General features: G+C 37.1%; 1 protein-coding gene across 3 annotated transcripts; it reads right to left on the bottom strand.

Annotated features, from left to right (window-relative positions):
* Positions 1 to 1681: 1681 nt before the first annotated feature.
* On the bottom strand, positions 1682 to 27766 carry camkk1a (calcium/calmodulin-dependent protein kinase kinase 1, alpha a). Of its 3 annotated transcripts, none has more exons than XM_016563297.1 (13): positions 27682 to 27766; positions 27375 to 27508; positions 25016 to 25052; positions 23631 to 23652; positions 17086 to 17174; positions 14766 to 14965; positions 13262 to 13315; positions 13001 to 13074; positions 9894 to 9981; positions 8198 to 8326; positions 7665 to 7768; positions 3634 to 3681; positions 1682 to 1869 (listed from the first exon to the last, which is right to left on the bottom strand). In XM_016563297.1, the coding sequence occupies exons 1-13, from the start codon at positions 27728 to 27730 to the stop codon at positions 1794 to 1796; spliced, it is 1104 nt and encodes a 367-aa protein (XP_016418783.1). In that variant the 5' UTR covers positions 27731 to 27766; the 3' UTR covers positions 1682 to 1793. The 3 variants fall into 3 exon arrangements, with proteins under 3 accessions (XP_016418783.1, XP_016418784.1, XP_016418785.1); XM_016563298.1 differs by lacking the exon at positions 23631 to 23652 and adding an exon at positions 20681 to 20702; XM_016563299.1 differs by lacking the exon at positions 3634 to 3681.

Genomic DNA, 27766 nt, shown 5'->3' with positions numbered 1-27766 from the left:
TGCTAAGCAAATGTGAATTATAGACAAAGAATCCAGTGTCGTTTGGTAATCACCATAATAAATAAAAAAATCGGAATGGCTGCTCGAAAACATGTAAATACTGTTTGACTGCCTTTCTTCTATGTGACAACTGGGTGTTAGTAATGAAAAACTGCACAGCACTTATAATACCAAAATAACTGGGATATTTCTGCTTTTTAACAGCACCACCTATTTAATAGAGTAAATTCTGTCATTTTCATTCAACCTGTCTGCCTTTTTTTAAGCATGGGTCTGAACAGACAAATTGCATACAAAATTCAGACCAAATTTTTGTGCCAAACATTTGTGGTGGTGTGAATTGACCTTGAGAAAATGACAACAGTATTTAATTTTTGGGTCAACTGTCCTTTTAAAAGTGAAACACGCTCAGTGAGAGTTTCACAACAATAAAAATCGAATTATTATGAGTGCTCTGTGCTGGTAATCAAATATCTCAATCGCCACTGTGCATTTACAATGATCGTCCACACAGAAACTCTTTGTACTTTCAATACGTGATTCAAAAACTGGGCATGATGGGTTCGCCTGACAAGACAATCCGATGTAAACAAGGGTGTATTGTTTTGGACGGAGTTAATACAGGCCGAGAGGGACCGTGATGACATTGAATGACAGTTCACTTTCATTCCACAGCTAAACACCATATTCAGATCCTTCCCTCAATTGGCTTGTCTGTTTTGAGTGAAAGTGACTCCCTCTCTTTCTGCATCAGCGCACACTCGCTTGCCTCGGTGGCATGTTTCCATGTGTGTTCGAGGGCCCGTTAGCACTGCTGACTGACAAATAGGCTTTTTGGAATGTGAAGACTCAGTAAACAATGACACATTTTGTTCCAGCAGAGAGACAAAGCACTGCGACACAAGAGCCCTGTATCTGCTGCAATCCGAATGCAGGATTTGCGACATTCACAAACATGGAAAATAAGCCCTATTCTAGATAACGGTTATACCGAGCGCTCAAACACGCTGTATGTTTAATGAGAAAGCCCTGTTTTCAAGAATTGACTGAATGTGCAGACAAGAGCCTCTTTTAGTGTCTAGTAGTTACATAAGCCCCTTTGATTCACAGTACAACACTGTGTGTGTGTGTGTTTATATATTGTATCTGAATGAACTGAAAAAATCTGATGGTATGCAGAAAATTAAAAAACAACAGAGATATGGAACCACCATAATATGAAAGAGGCCATATTTCTGCATGCTATGATGGATAGGGTTAAGAATTGCATATTACCATATGCAAAAAGGCAAGATGCCATTGCTATTATTTTCTACACATGTACAGATGTTATGATGGCAGCACACTGCATCAACAGCATCACTGTTTTTAAGCTTCATGAGGTGCCACACCAAGTTAATAGCATCTTTTGTCTGTGCTGTTTTAAAGCTTATGGTGTAGTCTGTCTTTCACAAAAACCTGGCCTAATATAGATTCCATCCAAAATCTATTTGTTTAGCCAGAATGAGAGAACAAAGGTGGAAAGATCCAAATGGGATGAAGGAGAAAGAATAGTTTTCCACCACATTATCAAGGCCAGGTTTCATGAGAACCATAGGCAGGTAAAGTGATTCTTGTGCAAGAACTGACAAAAGTGAAAAGCCTGAAGGATGACTAGCAACATCAGAATCCAGTTCAATGTAAAGGTAAGCCTTAAATCTGTGGAAACAGTGTAGTGGAGTGGTTTGGGTCATGATCATCTGCTCAAAGGGCTGGAAGGACAATGAGGAACACTTCAGGATCTATGAAGACACTCAAGAGGTGGGTGGTTCGTCCTCATGCAAGTCCTCGAGCTCAACTTCTCTACCAGCCTCTCCACTGCTCCCCTTTCTGAGAGAGAAAGAAAAACAGAGAGAGAATTTGTGAATCATTGCCTTTCTAAACGATTCCTGCTTTAATCCAGTAGATGATCTTGAAGAAGCAAATTGTTAATCTCTAATAACGGTGTCCAGTCTTGCTCCTGGAGGACCACTGTCCTGCAGAGTTTAGTTCCAACCCCAATAAAACACACCTGAACCAAGGTAATCAAGGTCTTCAGGATTATTAGAATGTTTTAGGTAGGTATGCTGGGACAAGATGGAGCAAAATTCTGCAGGATGTTGTCCCTCCAGGACCAGGATCGGACACCTATTAAGTCTGGCTATGCCAATGAAGTAGTTTGAAATTTAATTGAAATGAAATTGACAGAGAGAGACTGCAAACTCAAAATGTAAGGCAACCAGCAGCAGTTTGTTTCACTTTTTATTTCATTTAGGGCAGATAAATCTGAAATCAATGATTACACAATATTAAATAATAATTAAAAAACTGCACTGTGAATGGTTTCTTAGAATAAAAAAGAGGAAATTAGCAGAAAATTTATTTTAAAATGTAAATTACATTTACATTAAAAACACTGCAGTTGACAATATCCCATTTAGTTGCTATCAAGATCCTAAAGTAAAACAATATTTTTGAAATCTTGTAAGCTTCAAACCAGCTAGTTCACATTTTTAGTTCTTTCTATTGTAGCAGGCTGGTACCTTATATAGTATGCATTACCGGTCAAAAGAAGAAAAAAAGTTAATAGTTAAAAATATAGTTGGATTGTTTTTTTTTAAAGAAATTAATGCTTTTATTCTGCAAGGATACATTAAATTGATCAAAAGTGACAGTAAAAAAATGTTGTGCTTTTGAACTTTCTATTCATCAAAAAACCTTGAAAATTTTTTTACCATGGTTTCCACAAAAATATTAAGCACTGTGTTTTTTGAGCACCAAATCAGCTAATTTGAATGATTTCTGAATGATCATGTGACACTCAGGACTGGAGTACTGGCTGCTGAAAAATTCAGCTTTGCCATCAAAAGAATAAATTGTTTTTTAAAAATATATTGAATTTTAAATTGTAATAATATTTCACAATATAACTGTTTTTACTGTATTTTTGAAATGCCTAACTTGTTTCAAAAACACACAAAAAAATCTTACCAAACCCAAAACTTTTGAACGGCAATGTATTTGTTTCAGCTGGACTCTGACTGCAGCAAAACCGAACAGGTGAGTTCAACCAGCTGATGAAGTCTATTCAGCTAAATTCTTTTTCTAAAGCACATCTAAGCACACTGATGTGACAGTACATGACTGTACAGCACATTGGTCTACCTTAATAGCATAAAACAAACAAACAAAAATCACTATGCATTTAATGTAATATGCATAATATTAAACAGGTCTGAAGCATTTGTAGGAAGACAGTCTGTGGTTGAAACTATCCAGTAATAAAGCTCTGGAAGACATTCTGTGATGGAGGAAACACATGAACATGGGAAGGTTCTCTGCAACAGACACAAATGCACACACAGGTCTCAGAATGTACATAGTGGGACTGAATGAAAGACCATGACATGAGGAGTTTCACAGGGTTGAACTCTCCTAACAGTATCACCAAATACTTTCACTGCCATGAAGCAGGAGAAATGCCACACAGGGACAGGATGGAGGCTGATATGACTCATACTTTCACTGACCCGTGGGAATGTATGGAGAAGGGCAGGGAATCTGACACAGGGCTTGAGTGACAAATGACAATGACCACCTGTTACAATGAGTTACCTTAATGAGGGCTGGAGTTTAAAAGAGGGCCGGAATGGCCAAGAGTCCCTGCAGCAGAGAAAGACAGACAGTGGAGGAAAGGGAAGAGAGCATCAGCGGTTTCATGTGAAATAAAGCGGCAGAAACCAGGTCATTATAGAGGCTCCTGTGAGTTATTGCTGGTCAGAATGCCACAGGATGTTACATTAATCGGGCACATTAGACTACATTTAAATCATGTTCTGCAGTATCAGTCAATTTATGGAAATGGTACTCATCAGATAATCTTATAAAACTGCAGTCAGAGATAGTAGACTTGCATATACTTTTAGCCTAGTGCTGTTAGAGACAGACAGCATTAGCATCAACAACTGAAGAGAGATGGATGAGCCCAGACGCTTATGAAAACTCATCAAATGCCAAGCATATTTGTCCAGGAGACAGCATTTAACCCTTGTATTTGACAAACACCAACAGGAAATATTATCAACTAACTCCAGTCTGGGCTTCATGAGCATATGAATAGGTTGCCCACAGCCAACCTGCGCTCTATGGATAAAAAATGGAAGCAATTTTTAAGGTGCTGGAGGCCAGAAAAAAGTGCTGAAATGTAATAATGTGCAGCCACATTTTCATCACAGCCAACAAATGTGTAATGATACGGCGATTTCTTTTTTCAAGCTCTGAGGCAGGGTTGGTTCAGTGATGTCCTAACCAGGCCTGAAATGACAACGTTTACACAGAAAGCAAAAAGTGACAACCAATAAGAACATATTTCATGTTTAACAACCAAATGTGATATAAATTGTGGCTGATTTTAATGTTATAGCCAATAAACAATACATTTAAGATTTAAATTGTGTACTACTGAATGTTTTTTTTTCCAATGAAATGTATATATATATATATACTGTATATAAATAAATACAAATATACATCAATATGCACATGTACAGTAAGTGTGTGTATAGGTGAAAAAGTTTATTAACGGTGCAGGAGGTAGTGTATTCAACCTGACACTGAATTATGGATGACATGCAAATGAGCACACCTGACAATTGGAGATTTAAAGAGACAGAAGGATTTTCAAAATTCTGATGATGACGTTCTACCAACTGGGGGCGCTGCTGCTTTTTATCAATTCAAACAGAAAAACACTATAACTCAGAGGCAACAACTAACTGACAAATGGCTAATAAAAAAAATTATAGAGGTAAATGAAAATACAATTTACTGCCTCTTGGAAAAGGAGGTGATCTGCGGAGTCACCGTATTGATCGACCTTGTTCCCAATCAGATTTCACCTTTGTCAACAGAGAGAGGCCACACCAAACCGGCATGTCAATTTGTTTACAGATCAAATCAAATGACCTTTCAGTTTTGATTGCACGAATAATAACTGCATACGGCACATCTGGAAAAACAACATAACCCATCGCATTCAACACTGCATTAAAATATTGGCAAGGCTGACTTTGGTCTATATGGGATGCATACAGAGTAGGGATGGGAAGATTCACCGATTCGCTCGGTGCATCGGCAAAAAAAGTTAACGATGCGATGCATCGGTTTAAAAAGTGTGCATCGGATACAAGTTGGCATTTGTATCGCGATGCATCGTTTCTAACATATTTGCATTGGTAAAAACCAATTTATTTATATATAATTACTAGTGGATGGCTACACTTTTATTGTTTAGAAAGTGACCAATAATCTGTGACCAATATTTTATATGTAGATTGATTTCTCCTCTTGAAACTGTTTCTCAAGCGCGTTCTCTCATCACGGCTGCGCGTGAATATGACGGATCACAACAACACTACAGAGACCTGCAAAATTTATTGCTAGCTACTTCATATGTATCTTCAATGTATTGTATCGTTGGCTATGCATCGAGATGCATATCGCATCTGCCTCAGTTATGGAGATGCACATCCCTAATACAGAGATAAGCAGACTGTTTGTATTGATCCAGGGCATTCAGAAGACAGGGAACAACCCTCTGTTGATTCTGACAGGCATCTAACAGACAGCACAGAGAGAGGAATAGTGAGAGAACATTCTGCTGTCCTTGAACAAACCCCCTCTAATGTGGGAAAAGCAGCAGAGTGGGGACAGAAATGACTTCATGGAGACACTTACTGTCAGTCTAGTGGGCAGATACATTAACAGCAAAAGCCTCTGAGAAAAACTGTCATAGGAGGGATGCTGCAAACATCCGGCAGAATTCAAAGAAACTGAATAATTGTTGTGACCTTTTTCGATCCTGTATATGTGAAAACATGAAAATTATCATTTAAATTAATTATTAATTAATTAAATTATTTTAAACACACACAAACACACGTTTATAATTCAATTTATAATTAAAATAATAATTGTAATTTTTTCAAACACATGTATAAATAAATTTGTATATATATATATATATATAAAAACAAAATATCAATTTATTTTTAGTTTTATTTTATATACACAACATTAACATGAAAAAGCACATAAAATGAAAAAAGTTCTATAAATAAAATATGTATATAATATTCTATATATTCTAATTTACACTGATGTCTAAGAGGAAAAAATGAAGAAAAAAGATGTCAAAACTCATTTTCCTCTTGAGTCTCATTCATCTTAGAAGTCAGAAGACACATAAGTTAATTTATGATTTGCTGTCTGTCTGAACCAAAGAAATAAATGCGATCATATTTTTTCCATTGCATCGTATTGCATCGAATCGCATTGTGTTGAATCGGATCGAATCGAAATCGGATCGCACTGCATCGTAATAGGGGTGAATCGTATCGCATCGCATCGCTAGCTACTTCATATGTATCTTCAATGTATTGTATCGTTGGCTATGCATCGAGATGCATATCGCATCTGCCTCAGTTATGGAGATGCACATCCCTAATACAGAGATAAGCAGACTGTTTGTATTGATCCAGGGCATTCAGAAGACAGGGAACAACCCTCTGTTGATTCTGACAGGCATCTAACAGACAGCACAGAGAGAGGAATAGTGAGAGAACATTCTGCTGTCCTTGAACAAACCCCCTCTAATGTGGGAAAAGCAGCAGAGTGGGGACAGAAATGACTTCATGGAGACACTTACTGTCAGTCTAGTGGGCAGATACATTAACAGCAAAAGCCTCTGAGAAAAACTGTCATAGGAGGGATGCTGCAAACATCCGGCAGAATTCAAAGAAACTGAATAATTGTTGTGACCTTTTTCGATCCTGTATATGTGAAAACATGAAAATTATCATTTAAATTAATTATTAATTAATTAAATTATTTTAAACACACACAAACACACGTTTATAATTCAATTTATAATTAAAATAATAATTGTAATTTTTTCAAACACATGTATAAATAAATTTGTATATATATATATATATATAAAAACAAAATATCAATTTATTTTTAGTTTTATTTTATATACACAACATTAACATGAAAAAGCACATAAAATGAAAAAAGTTCTATAAATAAAATATGTATATAATATTCTATATATTCTAATTTACACTGATGTCTAAGAGGAAAAAATGAAGAAAAAAGATGTCAAAACTAATTTTCCTCTTGAGTCTCATTCATCTAGAAAATATCTGAAAATGTATAAAAGATTGAATCTGAAATCTAAATGATTGATAAGGGAGTCAGCCGTCTCAGTGCAGTGCGGAGGAGAAAGTTCTAGACTGTGAAATTGTGAAAACATCAAGTCCTGGAGCTTTCAGTGCTAGTGCAAGAGAAAAAAAATACTGAATCATGCTACTATGGAAACGTATGTTGGCAGCAGGAGAAGTAATGTGTGACTATTAGCAAACCTTCCTGTTCAAACAGATAAGACATGACGTCTGAAATATCATGCTGCGACCTTGAATGTGAGAGTGAAAAAAGCAAAGAATGAAAGAGATGCAATGCTTATTTCAGTCTCTTACAAAAGGCTTGTGAGGAAAAGGAGAGTCATTTGGATCTATGAAGCTATATAAATATGGTTTCCCGTTGGTCATCGGTTGTGTTATAGTTTGTCAGTTTGGAACACTTACATGAGCAGACTGCCTGGTGCAGACATGGATCTCTCTTCTCTCCTGCTGGGACACTCAAATGGATTGCCAAAGGAACGCTTCCTTAACATGGCTTTGACCAAAATCTACAGTATCACGGGAAAGAAGGGACAACAAGATTTAGCTTACTGTATATATTAAAGAATACAGATCAGGGCATGTGGAAATACAATACATACAAATACAAAACGTGAACGGAAAAACAGCAGTCAGCTAAAAATACTCTTTGCATTTACTGAAATGTGATGGTGAGAAGGACTAAATCCATGAAAATAACCAAGGAAATTCTGACAGTTCAGAAGCAGGATCAGTTTGACACGTGGTTAGGTTTCAGTTGTTTGGTTGAGGTCAAGTGTGTCTTTACTTTCTTATTCATCTCGTTGACAGCAGTACAATGTCTTAAGCACATCTGGGCAAGGCTTACGGCCTGTGTATGTTTATGTTCATGTAGCTACAGTTCAGTAGCTCATGTATTTAATACAGAGACACCCTTGTTCTTTCTCTGTTTCACTTACCACAGCAGACAGACTTGGGACAAACTTCACTGAGTTCTGCACCTCTTCTTCAGTGACCTCCACCACGGTACAGTGCTCCTCTTCTAAAGGCAAAGGGTCAGTGCCATCCTGAGTCACCCAGGGGTCCACCTGAAGATAAACACACACACATATATAACACATGCCAACCTATCATTCCATCCATCCATTTTAGTCTTCTGTTCAATCTTCCATTTGTCTAGCCAACATCTATCCTTCTATTCATTGATTCATCCACTAATCCTTTCATTAATCCATCCATCCTGCCATTTATATGTCTGTAGATGTGTCCATACATCCATGCTTCCATCCATCCATCCACCCATCCACATGTCCATACATTTTTTCTTCCATCCATTATTCCATTCGTCCATCCATCTATTGTTTCATGTCCAGCCATCATATCCTTCCATTTATTCATCCATCTATCAGTCCATCCACCCATTTATCCATCTGTCCGTAGATCAGTTTAGACATCTTTTCTTTCATCCATCCATCCATTTATTGTTTTATCCATCTAGTCATCATCTATCCTTCCATTCATCCATCCATCTGACCATACATTTTTTCCATTCATTGGTCCATCCATCTAACCTTCTATCCATCCGTTCGTTCATTCATTCATTCTACCATAAATCCATCAAACTATCCATTCATGCTTTCATTCATCCATCCATCCATCATATGTCTATAGATCAGTCCATACATCCATTCATCTATCTATTGTTTCATCCCTCCAGCCATCATCTATCCTTCCATTCATCTATCCATTGGTCTGTCCATCCATCTTTTCTTCCACCCATCCATCCATCAAGCCATCACCTATCCTTCCATTAATCCATTCATCGATCCATCCAACCTTCTATCCATCATCCATCAATCCTCTCATCTATCCATCCATTCAAATGTCCATAGATTGTTCCATATATCCATTCTTCTATCCACCCATCAAATAAGTAAATCATTAAAGAAATAAAATATTTGTCCTACAAACACAGTTAGTCTGAAGGATATGAGAGCAGAGCTGTTGAGTGAATGTAGGCCGTGCAGCCCTGATTAACGTGTGCTCTGGGGATCGCTGCTTTAATGGAACATTTTCTGGGTAATGACATGCAGGCAGGAGTCTCTGACGGCCGAGTGTGTGTGTGTTTGTGCTAATTATTCACACTCACTGTCACACTGAGAGAGCAGATGGAAGTTTCCAGAACTGAACCAAAATCTCTGTCCATGGGGATTATCTGATGTGTTCCTGTCCAAACACCAAGTCTGCTAGATGGTGCAGAAGCTATCAGAGATACTGTGTCATATTATAACACTATCCCTGGACGTGGCTCAGGAATGGTCTTTGATAGAAACACTGTTGTTTTAAGAGTGCAGAATAATGGGACACTCTTGGGAATGCTCTTTGGACATTTCTTTTTGAGATACTGACTGTAATTTCAATATTAAGTGATGTTGTACTCTCTTGCTGGTATGCATGAAGGAAAATTCAGGTGATTTTTTTAAGGAAAAACACATTAATAAATAATCCTATCCCAATCAAAAAGGTCAAATGTGGTCATTCTTTTCAGTTTAAATAGATAAATTCCTCAGTGAATCTTTGAAACTCAATATCTTGCAATAAAGAGCTGTAAAGATGGTTAAAGGTATTACTCCTTTCCATTTTATGTAGACTTACTTTGATCTCAGGAATGGTGATCCTGGTGTCTGGGTTTTTGTCCAGCATTCGTGAGACCAGGTTCTTCAGCCTCTCACTGATGGCTGGCCTGAGATATCACAGAAACACAAGAGCAAAAAGCTGAAGCAGTAAACCAAAAACAAAACATCAGACTGTACGGCTAAACATTATTTACGTTTACATGGACATCAGTAATCTAATTATTTACCTTATTCTAAATAAGCCAATATTATGATTGTGGTGTTTACATGAGTTGCTTTTAGAATATTCCTTTCATGTTCCCGTTTTACATGTTATCCACCTTTTTCTTCAACGCGGAAGTAAGCCTATGGGTGAGACTTCCGGATCATTAACCGCTATAGGTAAATAACGAGGAGAATAACAACGTGCAGTAAACGGTAAAACTGTTTGCACTACAAACCAGTGTGTTCATAAATAAGATAATACATTAAAATAATATGATAAGACACACCAATTTTCAATATCAAGCAGCAAAACGAACTGTTTTGTACAGCTAAAAATAGCTGGATGCAGATGAGACCGGAAGCCAGACCCATAGAATTTACAAATGGCCGTGCCCATTTTTACGACAAGAAAAAGGTGGATAGCGTTTTGTTTATATCTGCACGGCTCTGAGCCCTTGAGCTCGGTAAAGCCGCATTTGACAGCCACAGTCTAATAGATTACCCCCAGATTCAATATGAAACTCTAGTAAAACAAAATAGTGATCATAATCGTGCTGAGGCTGTGTAGTTTTAAAAGTGTGTAATATATGCCGACTCGCGCATATGATCCGCACCGTGCGATCGAATTTTGTCAGTTTTGGAGCACACTGGCTTATAGATAACCTTAAGACTAACATATTGATACGAACACCCAAAAACTTTAACTAACTGCATGAATTTTACTGTACATTTCTTCGTGATGATGCCATGTACAGTTTTGGGTGTTTCATTTTTAATTTTATGAAAGCTCAAGTGCAGTTAATTATTTGTACGTGCATACAGACGACGGCGGGGTGTTGAAGCTCTTTATTTGCCGTCAAACGGTTGACCACTGCCGTGTGTGTATCCTGTTGCAAAATGCGGCGAAAAGTCCTACGCGACGGTAATAATGTGATTAAGGTGTTTACATGTCTATACTGCACTTCAGTAATGCGACTAAAATAGGAATACTCCAATTGTCTTAATTTGATTTCTGTTTACTTCGAATATGACTTTAGCCGGATTAAGGTAATCAAAAATCTCTGTTTACATGGTAGATTCTTAATCAGAGTATTGTCTTAATCGTGTTAAAATCGGAGTATTGTTGTCCATGTAATCGTACTGAGCATGCTTTTACAAGAGATGAGACACTACAGACAGAGAAACACTGTTTCAAACATACACTGACTGTCAAACGGCCTCTGTAACAATCAAGAGAGCTGAAGAGCTCAGCTGAACTAAACACAGAAGAAGAGGAGGTTGGACAGAGATAGTTAACTTACAGAAGAACATAAAAAACACAATACCTGTATGTAAGAGAAAAACACTCTACCACCTTTAATAGGTAGGGTGAGGCTAAAGGATTAATAACTAGTATCTTTAATGCTGTTATAACTTAATGTAGAGAATAAAATGGTATTGTACAGTAGACTACAGAAGCAGTACAGAAGAGCAGAGTATTTTTCTTCCTGGTACAACTATCTAAACATCCTTAATACAAGATGGATTCATATAATATCACTAGAATTGGCTGACTCTGTTGAATATATCTCTCTAATTTCTTGTTTTAAGCATAGACTTGACAAAATTTAGTGAGGTGTATGCTTAAAAAAGAAACTAAAAAAGCGAGGAGAAGAGGCAGAGTGTAACAGTTCAGTTATAGCAAATACAGTACATATACAGTACTGTATATTACTGTATATACAGTTACAGTAGAGTTTTAATACAGCACTTGGTTTAACTTTTTTCCCCCCGCCAGACAGGGAAATATCAGTTTATCTAAATACACTACCACTCAAAAGCTTGGGATCAGCAAAAAAATTATTTATTTATTTATATTTATTATTTTTTTAAAGAAATTAATATTCAGCAGGGATGTATTAACTTGATGTTCTTTTGAACATTCTATTCCTAAAATATCTGTAAGCAACACAATTGTTTTTAGCATTTATAATAATAAGAAATGTTTCCTGCACCAAATCAGCATATTAGAATGAATTCCGATATAATAATTATATATAATAATTGTCTTGCATATAATTGAGTCTCATTATATATAGCAGGATTTTCAACCAGGCATCACAACCATCCACCTCAGGAGCTTTCAAAGATTGTGATAAAGATTAAAAAATAAATAAATAAATAAAAGACTAATGAACATTAAAAATGTCTTTTAAAATAAAATGTCAAATAACAAAAATGTAATTTTTTAAACTTCTATTAAAGGGGTCATATGATGCGATTTCATTTTTTCCTTTCTCTTTAGTGTTACAAGCTCTTGGTGCATAAAGAAGATCTGTAAAGTTCGAAGCGTTTCAAAAAGGCGGGGCATAGAGGAGAAACAATAATGTACAGTATGTGGAAAATAATGTGTTTTTTTAACTTTAAACCGCATAAACACATTTCATTACACCAAATACACAAAATAATGTTCTTTTTAGCAGCATCATATGACCCCTTTAATCATCGCACTTATATGAAAGGTTAGAACATGTCAGGGCACTTCAAAATAGAAACATCTGATCATAGCTCACAAAATATTGGGAACCCCTGGTCATGTAGACATTCAGAATTTGATTCAAAATGATGACACTGTGAACAGTTAGCTCGGCCACTGTGTTAGAGAGAGACGCTCTTTCATTAGCTGATGACTTGTCCAAACACATACACCAGATCACATGTATCCGGATGGCCTCTGGCCTTCCACACACAGACAACAGACTTCATCAACATATCATTCAAACAGACTTGCATAAGCATACACGAATATCATACTAAACCAACACACATCAATAAAGCATTCAGCTCACATCGCCATACACTCAAACATCTCTGACATTTCCTCTCTCTGTATCTGCTCCTGTGAGACAGCAAATGCGTCGTAAACAGCGAGGGCCGACTTACGTCTGGGGGAACTCCACCGGCTTACTCTTGATCTTACTGTGAAGTGCCAGTATGTACTCATCAATAAATGGGCACTGGAGGACAAGGAAGAAAAACAGAGGAGAGGGAGAGGAGGGAGATGGATGAGTGATCAAAATCATCAATCACACAAATGTCACTGCAGTAGCACACTGTCCCATCCATTGATCATTCTGATAGATAATTTCACAATGAAGAATTACTGCTATCACTCTGATCATATCAGCACATGAGCTGACTCACCTTTCCATACACAAAACAGTAGAGGGTCACTCCCATAGCCCAGACATCCAGAGCCTGAAGAAAACACAACTTCTGTTTTAGTGATGCAGGAGAGTTCTACAGCTTGGAGCTATTGAAATGAATGGAATTCCTTAAAGGGACAGTTCAATCAAATTTATATTCTGTTATAATTTATTTACTCTCATGATGCACCAAACTTCTATGCCTTTCTTCTTTGTAATGCTAAACAGAATATTTTTAAGAACAAATTGATTGCTCTTTGTCATCTGACTGCAATGGCAAATGAAACTGGTTAACAAAATCTTCAGCACCGTACGTACACTACTTTTCGAAAGTGAGGGGTCTGTAATTTTTTTTAAGACTTTTATTCAGCATAGACACATTAAATTGATCAAAAGTGACAGCAAAGACATTTATTAAATTACAAAAAAAAATCTCTTTTAAACAAATGCTCTTATTTTGAACTTTCTATTCATCAAAACATTCTGATTTTGTTTTTAAACATTTATAAAAAAATAAGAAATGTTTCATTAGCACCAAATGAGCATATCAGAATGATTTCTGAAGAACCACGTGACACTAAAGACTTGGAGTAATGTCTGCTGAAAATTCAACTTTGCCATCACAGGAATAAATGGCATTTAAAAATATTTAAAATAGAAAACAGTTATTTTAAATTTTAATAATATTTCACAATATTACTGTTTTTACTGTATGTTGATCAAATAAATCCAGCCTTGGTCAGAATAAAATACTTTTTATTCTCGACCCCAAACTTTTGAACCGTCATGTAGCTCTATGACACATGAGTCCATGAGAGAAACAGCAAAGTCCCATTCATAAACAAAATGCTTATTTAAGCCAATTTTAAAGGTGCTGTACGTAATGTTTTGACTGTACTAAAGCATAAAAACACAACAATACTTTTGCAGATATTCAGAAAACATGCTAAGTTCACATACTTGTTTTTCCGAAAAACAAAGCTAAAGCCAGTTATTCTACTTGTGCATTTTGTGTCGGAATGCCTGTTTTTGTTTTGGTCTGTGTGATTCCGCCCAATGACAGTTTAACCAATAATATTTCGACAGCCTGGGTTGCCAGTTTGCAGAAAACACAGCATACTGCCATGGAAGTGAGCAAATGAACGGAGTCTGAGGTTGCAGATCTCTAACTGACCTAAAAGCCTTGGCATCCATCAAAAAAGCTCTATGACCACAGGCACATTAAAACGCAGATAAATCAACTCATCAGTTTACAGTGTAAGGTTTGTCGCCTTCCATTGTCAGTTGCACTCGTTCCTGTCACGTGTCATGAATCTGACAACTTGCTGGAGCATCACGTCTGAGGAGGAGGGGGCGGAAAGACAATATTTTGAGTTTGGACTGCAGTACCAATTTCAACCGCTAGCTGTCAATATTACATACTGCACCTTTAAGCCTAATCAGTCTGAATGATTGGCCTATCACAACACATATCAGAAAAAATCACCCCAGACACACATTACCTTTCCACTAAAGCTCTTGCGGTTGTCTGACAGCGTCTCTGGGGCCATGAAGGCAGGAGTACCAGCAGTGCTGGAGAGCAAGGCATCATTACCCTCAAACTGGTTACTGACCCCAAAATCTGCGATCTTGACATGACCGTCATCTCCAAGTAATAAATTTGATGGTTTGATATCTCTGTGAACGATCTTCTGATAGTGCACTGAGCAAAGAGAGAGAGAATATAAGTGTTATAAAATGAAAATTTATGTTTTGGGTATATCATCAAAAATAATTATAGAACAATGAGCCATTTCAAAAGTGCAGTTTGCTGACAATTAGCTTTAAATCTCAGAATTTACAAAACAAATGTTATATTTAAACGAAGGTTCATGTGAGGATCAATCTTCTCATTGCAACACCAGAATACTGTATTGTATGTTTCATCTATGATTAATTGTGATCACCTGGCCTAGCAGGAAATCAGAAAAAATTAACTGTGTTTTGGATGTTTAATGATATTAAAGTTTAATAAAGTTACTAAGTTGAGCACAGCCAGTGAAGAGGAGGTACAAAATCAAGTGTGTCTGACAGCAGGAGCTCTCAGCTTAACTACGGAACCGCAGACAGGTTCAAGAAGGTCACTCTGGGCCGTGCACACAGAAGATGAACTTGATTGGTTAATAGATGCTTTCCTGTCTCAAGTGGCCAATCAAAGATAACCTGCCCATCACTTATCATCTTTCAGTCATCTGCCATTACTGGTTATATGTGACAAGAGCCACGTCTCAGACATCTTCAGATGACACGCATGGTAATGAAAAAAGAAAATTCATAAAGGAACAAAGACGTGTTCAAAGTATTAGCAGGTTATTGCATATAATTATTTCATCAAAGTCAGCAAGCAAGGTGAATGTGACACATGGAGTATGCCACAGTTCATGTAAGGAGTCTCTCAAGGCCTGCAAAGTGAAGGAGTATGACACACACACACACATTTCTTAGATTACTATTAATTAATTCTATTGACATGGTTCCCTGAGGTAACTAGCATAGTGCTAATGAAATGAATGGAATATGGACACATACTCTGATTCCAGTCCACGAATTACCGACACACACACACACACACACAAAGAAGTTCATTGTTAACACAGACTGATTTGTGGCGAATCATGCAAATGGCCTGTTGCCATCCAGACGGTTGCCACAGCGAGTGTCGCCTGGTTAATAAGATTCAAATGAATTGATGAAAGCTGAGTTTCCACGCGATGAACAGAACAGACACTTGGCAATCAACTCTTTGTTTAAACTACTATCTTGTTTAAAGGCTCAATACAATTTAAGCTCAGTCAACATATATGTTGATCATTATAAAAAAGTTATTTAGACTTGTCCCTTGTTTTCTTTCAAAAAAGCAAAAATCTATGTCATGATGACACTAACAATGGAAGTGAATAGAGACAATTTTTCAAGGATTTCTTTGTAAATGCCTCACTGTAACCCAGATTTTTTTTTTTTTAAGAAACAAGTAACAATTAAAGGGATAGTTCATCTAAACATAAACATTCAGTCATTCACTCACCCCCATGTCCTTCCAAACCTATGATATTCTTTCTTCCGTAGAACATAAAAGAAGACATTGAGTGTTTTTTATACACAATGGAAGGCAATGGGTCCCGAAAATGTTTGGTTACAAACAATCTTAAGAATATTTCCTTTTGTGTTCCACCGAAGAAGGAAAGTCATACCGATCTGGAAAGACAAGAGGGTGTATAAAAAATGACAATTTTAATTCTTGGGTGAACTACCGCTTTAATTTTTGTGGTGACATTATGCAACAAATGCTGTCGATTGAGCTTAACTTTTACTGCACCCAGAATATTCCTTTAACCGTCAGTATGTAATTATTGAAATGTTGCAACATAAAATCTAATTTCTTCTTTTGACAGATGAGAGAAGATCAGAACGCCCTTTAGAAATAGCACAGACTTGTTTTCATCAGGATATGATGACCTCCCCCACGCACAAATACATGAGCGCACTGCCACATGCGCTCACTTCATTAGCCGAAAAGGATGCCATGATGCGTTATACAACAAACACAGAGCTGTTCCTTGAGATAGAACTCGCTTGGGTCTTTATTTTTACATAAGTAATGATTAATGTCAGGCGCTCATCTGTAGGAGTTTGCTTCGCTCTTCTCTACTGGGATTTATTTAACTTCAGACACTCTGTTTCAAAGTCCATGTCAAAGTGGTCTCCTTAAAAACTAAAAATGGAACCCAGTGAGGTCAACCCAGCAATTTGAAAATGTTTTTTAAAATAAAGGAAATGACTCACAGTACTCGATGCCCAAAACAATGTCTCTGAAGTAGTGGCGGGCCTGGTCCTCACTGAACGGATTGTCGCTGGGGACCTCCATCACAGGGCTGGTGAGCAATGGAGACACTTTATTGTAAGTTAACTGATAAAGTACACTCTAAAAAATGCAGGGTTGTTTCAACCCAACTTTTTCAAATATTAAGTCAAATATGGACTAACCCAACTTTTGGGTTAAAAATGTAATGTAAAAATTTAACCCAACAGCTGGGCTAGTCCATATTTGACCCAAAGTTGGGTTGAAACAACCCAGCATTTTTTAGAGTGTACTAATAAAAGACAGTAATAGACAGCAATGATTCATGAAGAGAAATACTGAATGAAAAGATAAGTGGAGAGATTTTTGATACAATAAACAACTGAGGATCACACACTACCAGCCTTTCAAGTCATTCCAAACTCAACAAACTCACACAGAGACGTGTCCTTGTTGCTAAGAGATCCATGACAAATGAAAACAGTATGTGTTCTAAAATCGGCTCAAAATATCAAACATGTTTGATTTCCTCCGATTAGATGGAATCATAGTCTAAAGCTAAAAAATCTGTGTCTGTGACCATCATACATAACGTAATTAGGGGCCAAGCCCCAAAGGGGCTGTGGCCCCTATTGTATCTGTTATTTTATTTTTACCCAATGGGAGTCAATAGCAGACCTATAAAGGGAATATAGGAAAATTATGAAATTTGGCACACTTGTAGTGATGATCAAGAAATAGTGAACTGACCAACTTTGGGGTCCCTAGGACCAACTCTATAGCACCACCACCAGTTAAAAAATTGACTTTTGATTGTTATAACTTAAAATTGGCAGAGATTATCTTTAGACTGAGCTGCATAGAAATGACTGAACAGAATTTTATGTCCTACTGGTGAAAAAAAGAGTTATGAAGCTGTAAACTTAACAATGTTGACCCAAAATTGGTTCAGAGGGTGTATCTCGGCCAAATTTTGATAAATCGAAACGAAACTTGGTACGTTTCATCATAACCATGGCAACACCTATGGATCATGAGATACAAAAAAAAGCTATTTTTACTAATAACTTTTGAACTGTTAGTCAGAAAATTATGATCTTTGTGTCTATGGATTCCTTGGGTAATGTCGAATCTGTGGATGTCGATCAGACAAACCGCATGTCCGCCATTTTTAAATTTGTCATAAATTGCAATATCTTTTGAACTAATTAACACATCTAAAATTAGTAGGAATCATTGACAGCATGTCCCGCAGGTACCAAAGAAGTTTGAACACAGCGCCACCTACCATTCCAGAGATATAAAGATATTTGCAAAAACGCTTATAACTTTTGAAAACATTGTCCAAATTTTGTTATTTTTGAATCCTTTCATTCCGTGGATTCTGATGATTCTGACGATATCTCATTTCTTATTTTCCATTAATGTACCTGTCCGCCATAATGAAGTAAATGAAAAACAGTTTTTTCACTGGTCCTCCGACAAATTTTGTCCAATTTTGTCCAAAATCGGATCAGATGATCTTTGGACTGAGCCACACAGAAAGGACTGAACAGATTTTTGATATTCGCTACAGTTCCCGAGAAATACCTCTCTGAATTAGAACGTGCCTGCGTTTGTTGACTTATGCAAGTTAGCTTAGCATGCTAAATGGTTAACATGCTAACAGGTTGCCATTCTTTTTAATGTGGCTCTTCAGCTATCACGTTAACCATAAGCTACGTTAGCGTTAAGTTAGCTTTGCATGCTAATCTAGTTAACGTGCTATGGAACTTTTTTGTGAGCTCATTCTCGCACTGAAACCTCTCCTCAGCAGCCTGCTGAACGTGCATGAGTGACTGGCTCAATGGTTTCGCAACTCAGTGTGACACATGCCCAGACTGCAAAAGGTCATGTGGCAAGAAATGATGCAGAAGTTGATTCTGTTGCAGGCATTGTACCTTTCCAAGAATTATCTAATCTGAAACTATTAAATACGACATTCAGTGTATTTATGTACAAATTTATTATTTTGAATTGATACTCAGCTTAACTTCTGAACTTCAGCATCTGTGTGAACACCCATCTTCCCAGTGGTGCAACAAGATGGGTGACAGGCACTTGACCTGGAGATTCTCGTGTGGTGCAACTTTATGAAATTGTGTGTAATGTTGTGTCATTTTGATTAGTTTATTATCCAGATCAGCAGTGTACTAATCTGTATTCCTCCAGGATTAAAAAAATAAATATTTTTATTTATGCTGTGTTCATTTTCATTTGAACTTCTGTTCATTCTTACCTACAATTCTGAACCGGATGTTTTCCATGTTCATTCAATTTCTGCTGTTTTTGCTCTTCCTGCTCTGCACAGCGCTACAGCCCCTTCAGAGGCTTGGCCCTGTATCGCTGCTTGCAGCTATATTTTTTTATGAAACTGGTTAACTCATATCTGCAGTCTGGCTCTGACTTTTGGCAACTAGTGTCAACTTCCCCAGACTGTAAATCAGTGTAACAATCTGGGTTGTGTAGTGTATTCCAGCCTTTAGTGACCTATTTAAATCAGCAGAATTCCAAATGTTTGCAAGACATACAGTGGGTACGGAAAGTATTCATATGGGGTGCTGTGTGTACATTAATGAGGAAAAAAAATTAACTTAAATGATTTTAGCAAATGGCTGCAATATAACAAAGAGTGAAAAATTTAAGGGGGTCTGAATACTTTCCGTACCCACTGTATGTGAGAACGCAGCACTGGGCAAGTGAGCCCTGTGATTGTGAGACATCAGCAAGAGAACAAAGGATGCTGGGAAACTACAGGACTGCACACACAGTGGATAGAATCCTTCAAATGAACTGTGACTGTGAGATTTACATAAAAACCAATCACAAAAACCACTTAGCACAAAACAGGGTCCTCAAAGGCCATTTCATTCATTACCCACAGGCAGTGAATCACGATTGAGCCGAAAGGCCAAACATATTCAACCAGGTCTAGAGAAAATAGACCATTCTGTAATTATGCAAAGAAAGTTCTAATCTGCTCTTTTCAAGGCAGAAGCCCACAAAAAACATTTCTCTCCAAAACAAAGCCAGGCCACTTGGCAAATACTCATATTCCACCAAAGCAAAATGTCACATTTGAAAAAAAAAATATTTTTATAAACTGGAAGACTGCTGCCCTTTAAATGAGCTTTTTATGGATTTAGAAACACAGAAAAAGCAACAGAATAAATAAAACTACAAGTACCAGAAGGAATACTGAAAATATTAACAATGCAATTATTTTATATGCAGTGAGAAAAATGTCTATTCAGTAACAAAAAAACAAACAAAAAAAAAGCAAAAGAACTGATTTAGAAAAAGAAGTGAACAAGAGACTGAGTGAGAAAGTGAGAACATAACTATTTAATTAATCCCTTTGGAACAAGGGAGGAAAACAGGGGAAACTGAGTGAGATCTAAGTGATGACAGATATATGGGACAAGACAGTCGATGAAGAAGGGAAAACGTGATTAATGGAACGATAGAGGATGGAAGAAAGTGTGGCGAAAGCATCAATTATGCACAAAAGAGGTCTAAGTGGACACACAGAATACTCACCCCTTCTGCATCAGCTCAAACACTGCGGAAAGATCAGAGAGAAAGAGAGTCATTAAAGCAAAATGAGAGTGAAAAGACATTATTGATAAATCCATTATTCAGTGCACTTTATGAAATGAAATGTGATGTTCACAGTCCTCATATAGTATGTCATATCCTTAAATGACCCCGCTCTTTTTCACACATAAGTATGATGTGTGCTTTTATTCACACAATTGCACAGTGGTGTGAAGTCATTTAGGATTGTGTAGCAGTCCATCAGCACAAACACCTTATATTCATTGCTACAGTGTAAGTCAGAGCAGCCAACTACATTTGTCATACGTATGACACACTTATTCTACAGATTCTCTCTTCAGCCCTTCACTTCACACAGGCTGCACAGTTTGATCTGTTTGAAACACGCCACTGTCTGTTTTTCATTAAAAAGTAAAGTTTTGTAATGGTAAACCTCATACTGACAAAAGTTTTGCAGCGACAAAGTGCACAGAGGTCATTCTTTTTGAATGAGAGTTGGTGATCTGAGACGATATGAGTGACACTGATCTGACAAAAGTGAAGAGTTTCATTTTATGCAAAAGAGCAGTGATGTGATGAGACTACTAGCGATGGGAGTAAACAGCTGAATACTGCAACCAATGAACACATCTTTAGAAAAAAGAGTTAAGCATGGATGATGTGTAAATATAGGTTTAATGTTAATGATTAAAATACTAATACAATAGCAAAAAGTTTGGGGTCAGTAAGATTTTTTTTTTTATATTTAAGTCTCTTATACTATTATACAGTAAAAGCTGCAATATTGTAAACTATTACTACAACTTAAAATAGATGTTTTGTATTTTAATATATTTTAAAATGATTACTATGACCGCAATGTTGAATTTCCAGCAGCCATTACTCTAGTCTTCAGTGTCACATGATCCTTCAGAAATCATTCTAATATGCTGAAGTGGTGCTCAAAAAACATTTCTTATTATTATCAATGTTGAAAACAGTTGTGCTGCTTAATATTTTTTGTGGAAACGGTGATACATTTTTTTTCTCAGGATTCTTTGATTAATAAAAAAAGAACAGTATTTATTTGAAATAGAAATCTTTTGTAACAAAGGTTTGTACTGTCGCTTTTGACCAGTTTTAATGTGCTCTTGAATTCATTTTTTTTCTTTAAAAAAATCGTATTGACCCTAAACCTTTGTAAACTGTAGTGTAATTAATTGTACAACACAATGGGTCTAACGTAAGTTTCAGACTGAGCATGCACAGCTTTGACACAATGACAACTGATCTAGTGTTAGCTACTGCGAAAACACCATCATTTGCTGAATCTTTGACACATAGGTGGCATTTCACCACTAAAATTATACTTCAAAAAAAGAACATACCCATGTGAAGGTTGTCCTCCGCTGGATCATCCAGCACCTGAAATAGAAACTTTATTAAAAACACCACCTGCTTCAGGCACTGTATGATATTCTGTCCAGGTTTCTACGTCTAGGAAAATCTCTAACACCCATTAGTAGGTCCAGAGCAAATCTGACTTGAGTTTATCTTTTTTTACATTTATTTTCTTCACTGATTTTATTGGGAAAATCTGTGGAATTATTAAAAATGCTCAAATGTGTTATATATAACACAACTGTTATTAATAACTGACAGCTATTGTAGAATTTTGTGAATTAAATTAAATTCGCCCAAGTTCAGCAGACACAGATTCAGTGTGAGGCCCTGTCCACACGAACGCGGTTATTTTTAAAAAACGCAGCTTTTTCTACGCGGTTAGGCCGTTCGTCCACACACAAACGCAGCACCAGGTGACTGAAACCGAACATTTTTGAAAACGCCTGCCAGGGTGAAGATTTTCAAAAACTCCGGTTGCAGTGTTATCGCGTAGACAGCGAAACCGGAGTTTTTGGCTTGTGAGGTCGGCGCCTGCACTGTTATCTCCGCCTACTGGAGACTTTTTCAGGCTTCTGATTGGCCAACATGGCTTTACGGTTGAGATTATATCGCCACCTGTTGGTTTGGCATGCTCTTGACAGTGCTTCATAGCATGCATTTGCGTTTTCATGTGGACGGAGATTTTTTTTTTAAACGGAAGAAGGAAAAACTATATAAAAATACCCGTGTACGTGTGGACATGGCCTGAGTCTACCCATTACTACACGCCATATGGGATTTCAACATCAAAAAATAAGGGCATCTACAGCAGCAAACATTACAGAGGAGCTTTGTAGGGAAATGCTTTAACAACTACAGTATTAGGCAGAGAAAAACCTCAGACTGTCCAACAATACATATGAGAGACAACATTTTCAAAGACCATGTTTGATTATTTCCTTAGGTTGCTCAGCTATAAGGCTGTGTGTGCAAATATAATGTGATGAAAAAAAGCGTATGAAGCGTATATTACTCTACACCACTGCTTGTTGGAAAAAGTTGCTTGTTTCTGGACAAGCTCGATGGAAAAGTAACACTTAATTTAAAATAAATAAATAAACAGCCAAGCTACTGGCACAGCGCTGCTACATTTAGTTTTACACTGCGGATGAGATTTGATAAGCATCAGGTGCTTCATCCTTCACTGCCAGCAGAGCACCATTTCTGTGTTGCTCCTAAGGGCCACACACTCCTGCATTAAGACTATACTTGGGCCAGCAGTAGGTGATTGGAGTGTAGGTGGTTCCTCTGCCTCACTTTCTAAGTTTCCTTTAAACATTTTTCATGCTCGGATTCAATTTCTATCTCACATGCACTCTCTCACCCCTCTTTTCTAATTTTGCTGACGTGCATGGGTGCTGCTGTGAAAATGATGACAGATATGCAAGACAAGACACAGTCGATGAAGATGGGAAGAAGTGATTAATGAAACGATACAAGATGGAAGAAAGCGTGGCGAAAGCATCAATTATGCACAAAAGAGGTCTAAGTGGACACACAGAATACTCACCCCTTCTGCATCAGCTCAAACACTGCGGAAAGATCAGAGAGAAAGAGAGTCATTAAAGCAAAATGAGAGTGAAAAGACATTATTGATAAATCCATTATTCAGTGCACTTTATGAAATGAAATGTGATGTTCACAGTCCTCATATAGTATGTCATATCCTTAAATGACCCCGCTCTTTTTCACACATAAGTATGATGTGTGCTTTTATTCACACAATTGCACAGTGGTGTGAAGTCATTTAGGATTGTGTAGCAGTCCATCAGCACAAACACCTTATATTCATTGCTACAGTGTAAGTCAGAGCAGCCAACTACATTTGTCATACGTATGACACACTTATTCTACAGATTCTCTCTTCAGCCCTTCACTTCACACAGGCTGCACAGTTTGATCTGTTTGAAACACGCCACTGTCTGTTTTTCATTAAAAAGTAAAGTTTTGTAATGGTAAACCTCATACTGACAAAAGTTTTGCAGCGACAAAGTGCACAGAGGTCATTCTTTTTGAATGAGAGTTGGTGATCTGAGACGATATGAGTGACACTGATCTGACAAAAGTGAAGAGTTTCATTTTATGCAAAAGAGCAGTGATGTGATGAGACTACTAGCGATGGGAGTAAACAGCTGAATACTGCAACCAATGAACACATCTTTAGAAAAAAGAGTTAAGCATGGATGATGTGTAAATATAGGTTTAATGTTAATGATTAAAATACTAATACAATAGCAAAAAGTTTGGGGTCAGTAAGATTTTTTTTTTTATATTTAAGTCTCTTATACTATTATACAGTAAAAGCTGCAATATTGTAAACTATTACTACAACTTAAAATAGATGTTTTGTATTTTAATATATTTTAAAATGATTACTATGACCGCAATGTTGAATTTCCAGCAGCCATTACTCTAGTCTTCAGTGTCACATGATCCTTCAGAAATCATTCTAATATGCTGAAGTGGTGCTCAAAAAACATTTCTTATTATTATCAATGTTGAAAACAGTTGTGCTGCTTAATATTTTTTGTGGAAACGGTGATACATTTTTTTTCTCAGGATTCTTTGATTAATAAAAAAAGAACAGTATTTATTTGAAATAGAAATCTTTTGTAACAAAGGTTTGTACTGTCGCTTTTGACCAGTTTTAATGTGCTCTTGAATTCATTTTTTTTCTTTAAAAAAATCGTATTGACCCTAAACCTTTGTAAACTGTAGTGTAATTAATTGTACAACACAATGGGTCTAACGTAAGTTTCAGACTGAGCATGCACAGCTTTGACACAATGACAACTGATCTAGTGTTAGCTACTGCGAAAACACCATCATTTGCTGAATCTTTGACACATAGGTGGCATTTCACCACTAAAATTATACTTCAAAAAAAGAACATACCCATGTGAAGGTTGTCCTCCGCTGGATCATCCAGCACCTGAAATAGAAACTTTATTAAAAACACCACCTGCTTCAGGCACTGTATGATATTCTGTCCAGGTTTCTACGTCTAGGAAAATCTCTAACACCCATTAGTAGGTCCAGAGCAAATCTGACTTGAGTTTATCTTTTTTTACATTTATTTTCTTCACTGATTTTATTGGGAAAATCTGTGGAATTATTAAAAATGCTCAAATGTGTTATATATAACACAACTGTTATTAATAACTGACAGCTATTGTAGAATTTTGTGAATTAAATTAAATTCGCCCAAGTTCAGCAGACACAGATTCAGTGTGAGGCCCTGTCCACACGAACGCGGTTATTTTTAAAAAACGCAGCTTTTTCTACGCGGTTAGGCCGTTCGTCCACACACAAACGCAGCACCAGGTGACTGAAACCGAACATTTTTGAAAACGCCTGCCAGGGTGAAGATTTTCAAAAACTCCGGTTGCAGTGTTATCGCGTAGACAGCGAAACCGGAGTTTTTGGCTTGTGAGGTCGGCGCCTGCACTGTTATCTCCGCCTACTGGAGACTTTTTCAGGCTTCTGATTGGCCAACATGGCTTTACGGTTGAGATTATATCGCCACCTGTTGGTTTGGCATGCTCTTGACAGTGCTTCATAGCATGCATTTGCGTTTTCATGTGGACGGAGATTTTTTTTTTAAACGGAAGAAGGAAAAACTATATAAAAATACCCGTGTACGTGTGGACATGGCCTGAGTCTACCCATTACTACACGCCATATGGGATTTCAACATCAAAAAATAAGGGCATCTACAGCAGCAAACATTACAGAGGAGCTTTGTAGGGAAATGCTTTAACAACTACAGTATTAGGCAGAGAAAAACCTCAGACTGTCCAACAATACATATGAGAGACAACATTTTCAAAGACCATGTTTGATTATTTCCTTAGGTTGCTCAGCTATAAGGCTGTGTGTGCAAATATAATGTGATGAAAAAAAGCGTATGAAGCGTATATTACTCTACACCACTGCTTGTTGGAAAAAGTTGCTTGTTTCTGGACAAGCTCGATGGAAAAGTAACACTTAATTTAAAATAAATAAATAAACAGCCAAGCTACTGGCACAGCGCTGCTACATTTAGTTTTACACTGCGGATGAGATTTGATAAGCATCAGGTGCTTCATCCTTCACTGCCAGCAGAGCACCATTTCTGTGTTGCTCCTAAGGGCCACACACTCCTGCATTAAGACTATACTTGGGCCAGCAGTAGGTGATTGGAGTGTAGGTGGTTCCTCTGCCTCACTTTCTAAGTTTCCTTTAAACATTTTTCATGCTCGGATTCAATTTCTATCTCACATGCACTCTCTCACCCCTCTTTTCTAATTTTGCTGACGTGCATGGGTGCTGCTGTGATTGAAGAGCACTCAGACGGAACCACAGGGGGAGAGAAGGAAAGGTGCTTTTCTCCTTCAGCATCCCTCCATTCTACCTTCCTTTTCTTCATCCTGAGATCGATCGCACTCCTCTCCACATCCCATTCTCAGGAGCATTAAGCGTGTCTCTGTTCAACAGATTTACTCCTAGCTGATTTTCAATGCTGCTATTATTTTGTCCCCTCTTTGGCGCAAATTACATAATGACACATGACTAGTCCAAAATATAGCTTGGTTATTGAGCTGTTAGTGCAGTTGAATTCACTTCCTTCCAAATTTCATCTCTCTGTGTTTTTGTTATTTTATTATTTACTATTTCATTTTTTATCACACCTGGCTTTTCCTGAGACCCAGTGTCTTTACAAATAACTACAGCAGAAAATATGGTGTAAACAACATTTAATTATGGCGTAAACAAATAATAACACATTTAGAAGGAAGGATTTTCTGAAGCAAAGAAGTTAGTTTGTTCATTTGTTTGTTTATTCTGAAGGATATTCAAAAGGGAAGTTTGTTTGTTCATTTATTCATTGAGAAGAAAGTTTACTCAGTATGAAGGAAGAAAGGGATTCTGCGTTTGTTCGTGGTAAAGAATGGAAGAAAGGAAGGATGGAAGTTTTAAAGCACGCTTCTTCAGAAGGAAATAAGTTTGTTGAGAAGAAACCAAGCTTTTACATTAAGAAAGAATCAAGAAAAGAAAGTAAGTTTGCACTGAAGCTTGCATGGAAGGAAGAAAGGAAAGAAGGAAGGACATTCAAAGGAAAAAAGTTTATTTAATAAGAAGTTTGTTTGGAAGGAAGAAAAGAACATTTAGAAGAAAAGAACAGAAGTTTGTTTATTATTATTTTCACTATTAATTAGCAGAAGTTCATTAATAGTGGATTACATGAATGAATGAATATGGCCACAATCCTTACCTCAACCAGTTTAACTATGTTGAGGTGGTCCAGTTTTTTCAGGATAGCTATCTCCTGGTAAACTCTCTCCAGAGGACCAAGCACTTTGGGCTGCTCCCCCTGGGCTGCTTTAGGACCTCGGGGAGGAGGGCGGCCTGCAAAGTGAAAGAAAAAAAGCAACTAAGAATGCTGCTTCATTTAAATATGGAATTCTTCAGCTGGTTTAGAGGACTGCCTCAACATCTGCCTCACAGGACAACATCTGCTGTGCATAACATCTGCATACATCTGGTTTCAAATGAGATCTTAATTTAAATGCCATACATACGGGGAAAACCGTACTGTTTCATCAGCTTCTTCTTAGACACCACTTTCATTGCCTACAAAACAAGTAAGATACAGATGAAAAGAGT

The sequence above is a fragment of the Sinocyclocheilus rhinocerous genome, unplaced genomic scaffold, assembly GCF_001515625.1.
Source record: "Sinocyclocheilus rhinocerous isolate Xijiao unplaced genomic scaffold, SAMN03320098_v1.1 scaffold230, whole genome shotgun sequence".
Lineage (NCBI taxonomy): Eukaryota > Metazoa > Chordata > Actinopteri > Cypriniformes > Cyprinidae > Sinocyclocheilus > Sinocyclocheilus rhinocerous.
Note: the sequence above shows the minus strand (reverse complement) of the source record. Positions and strands in the feature narration are given on the sequence as shown.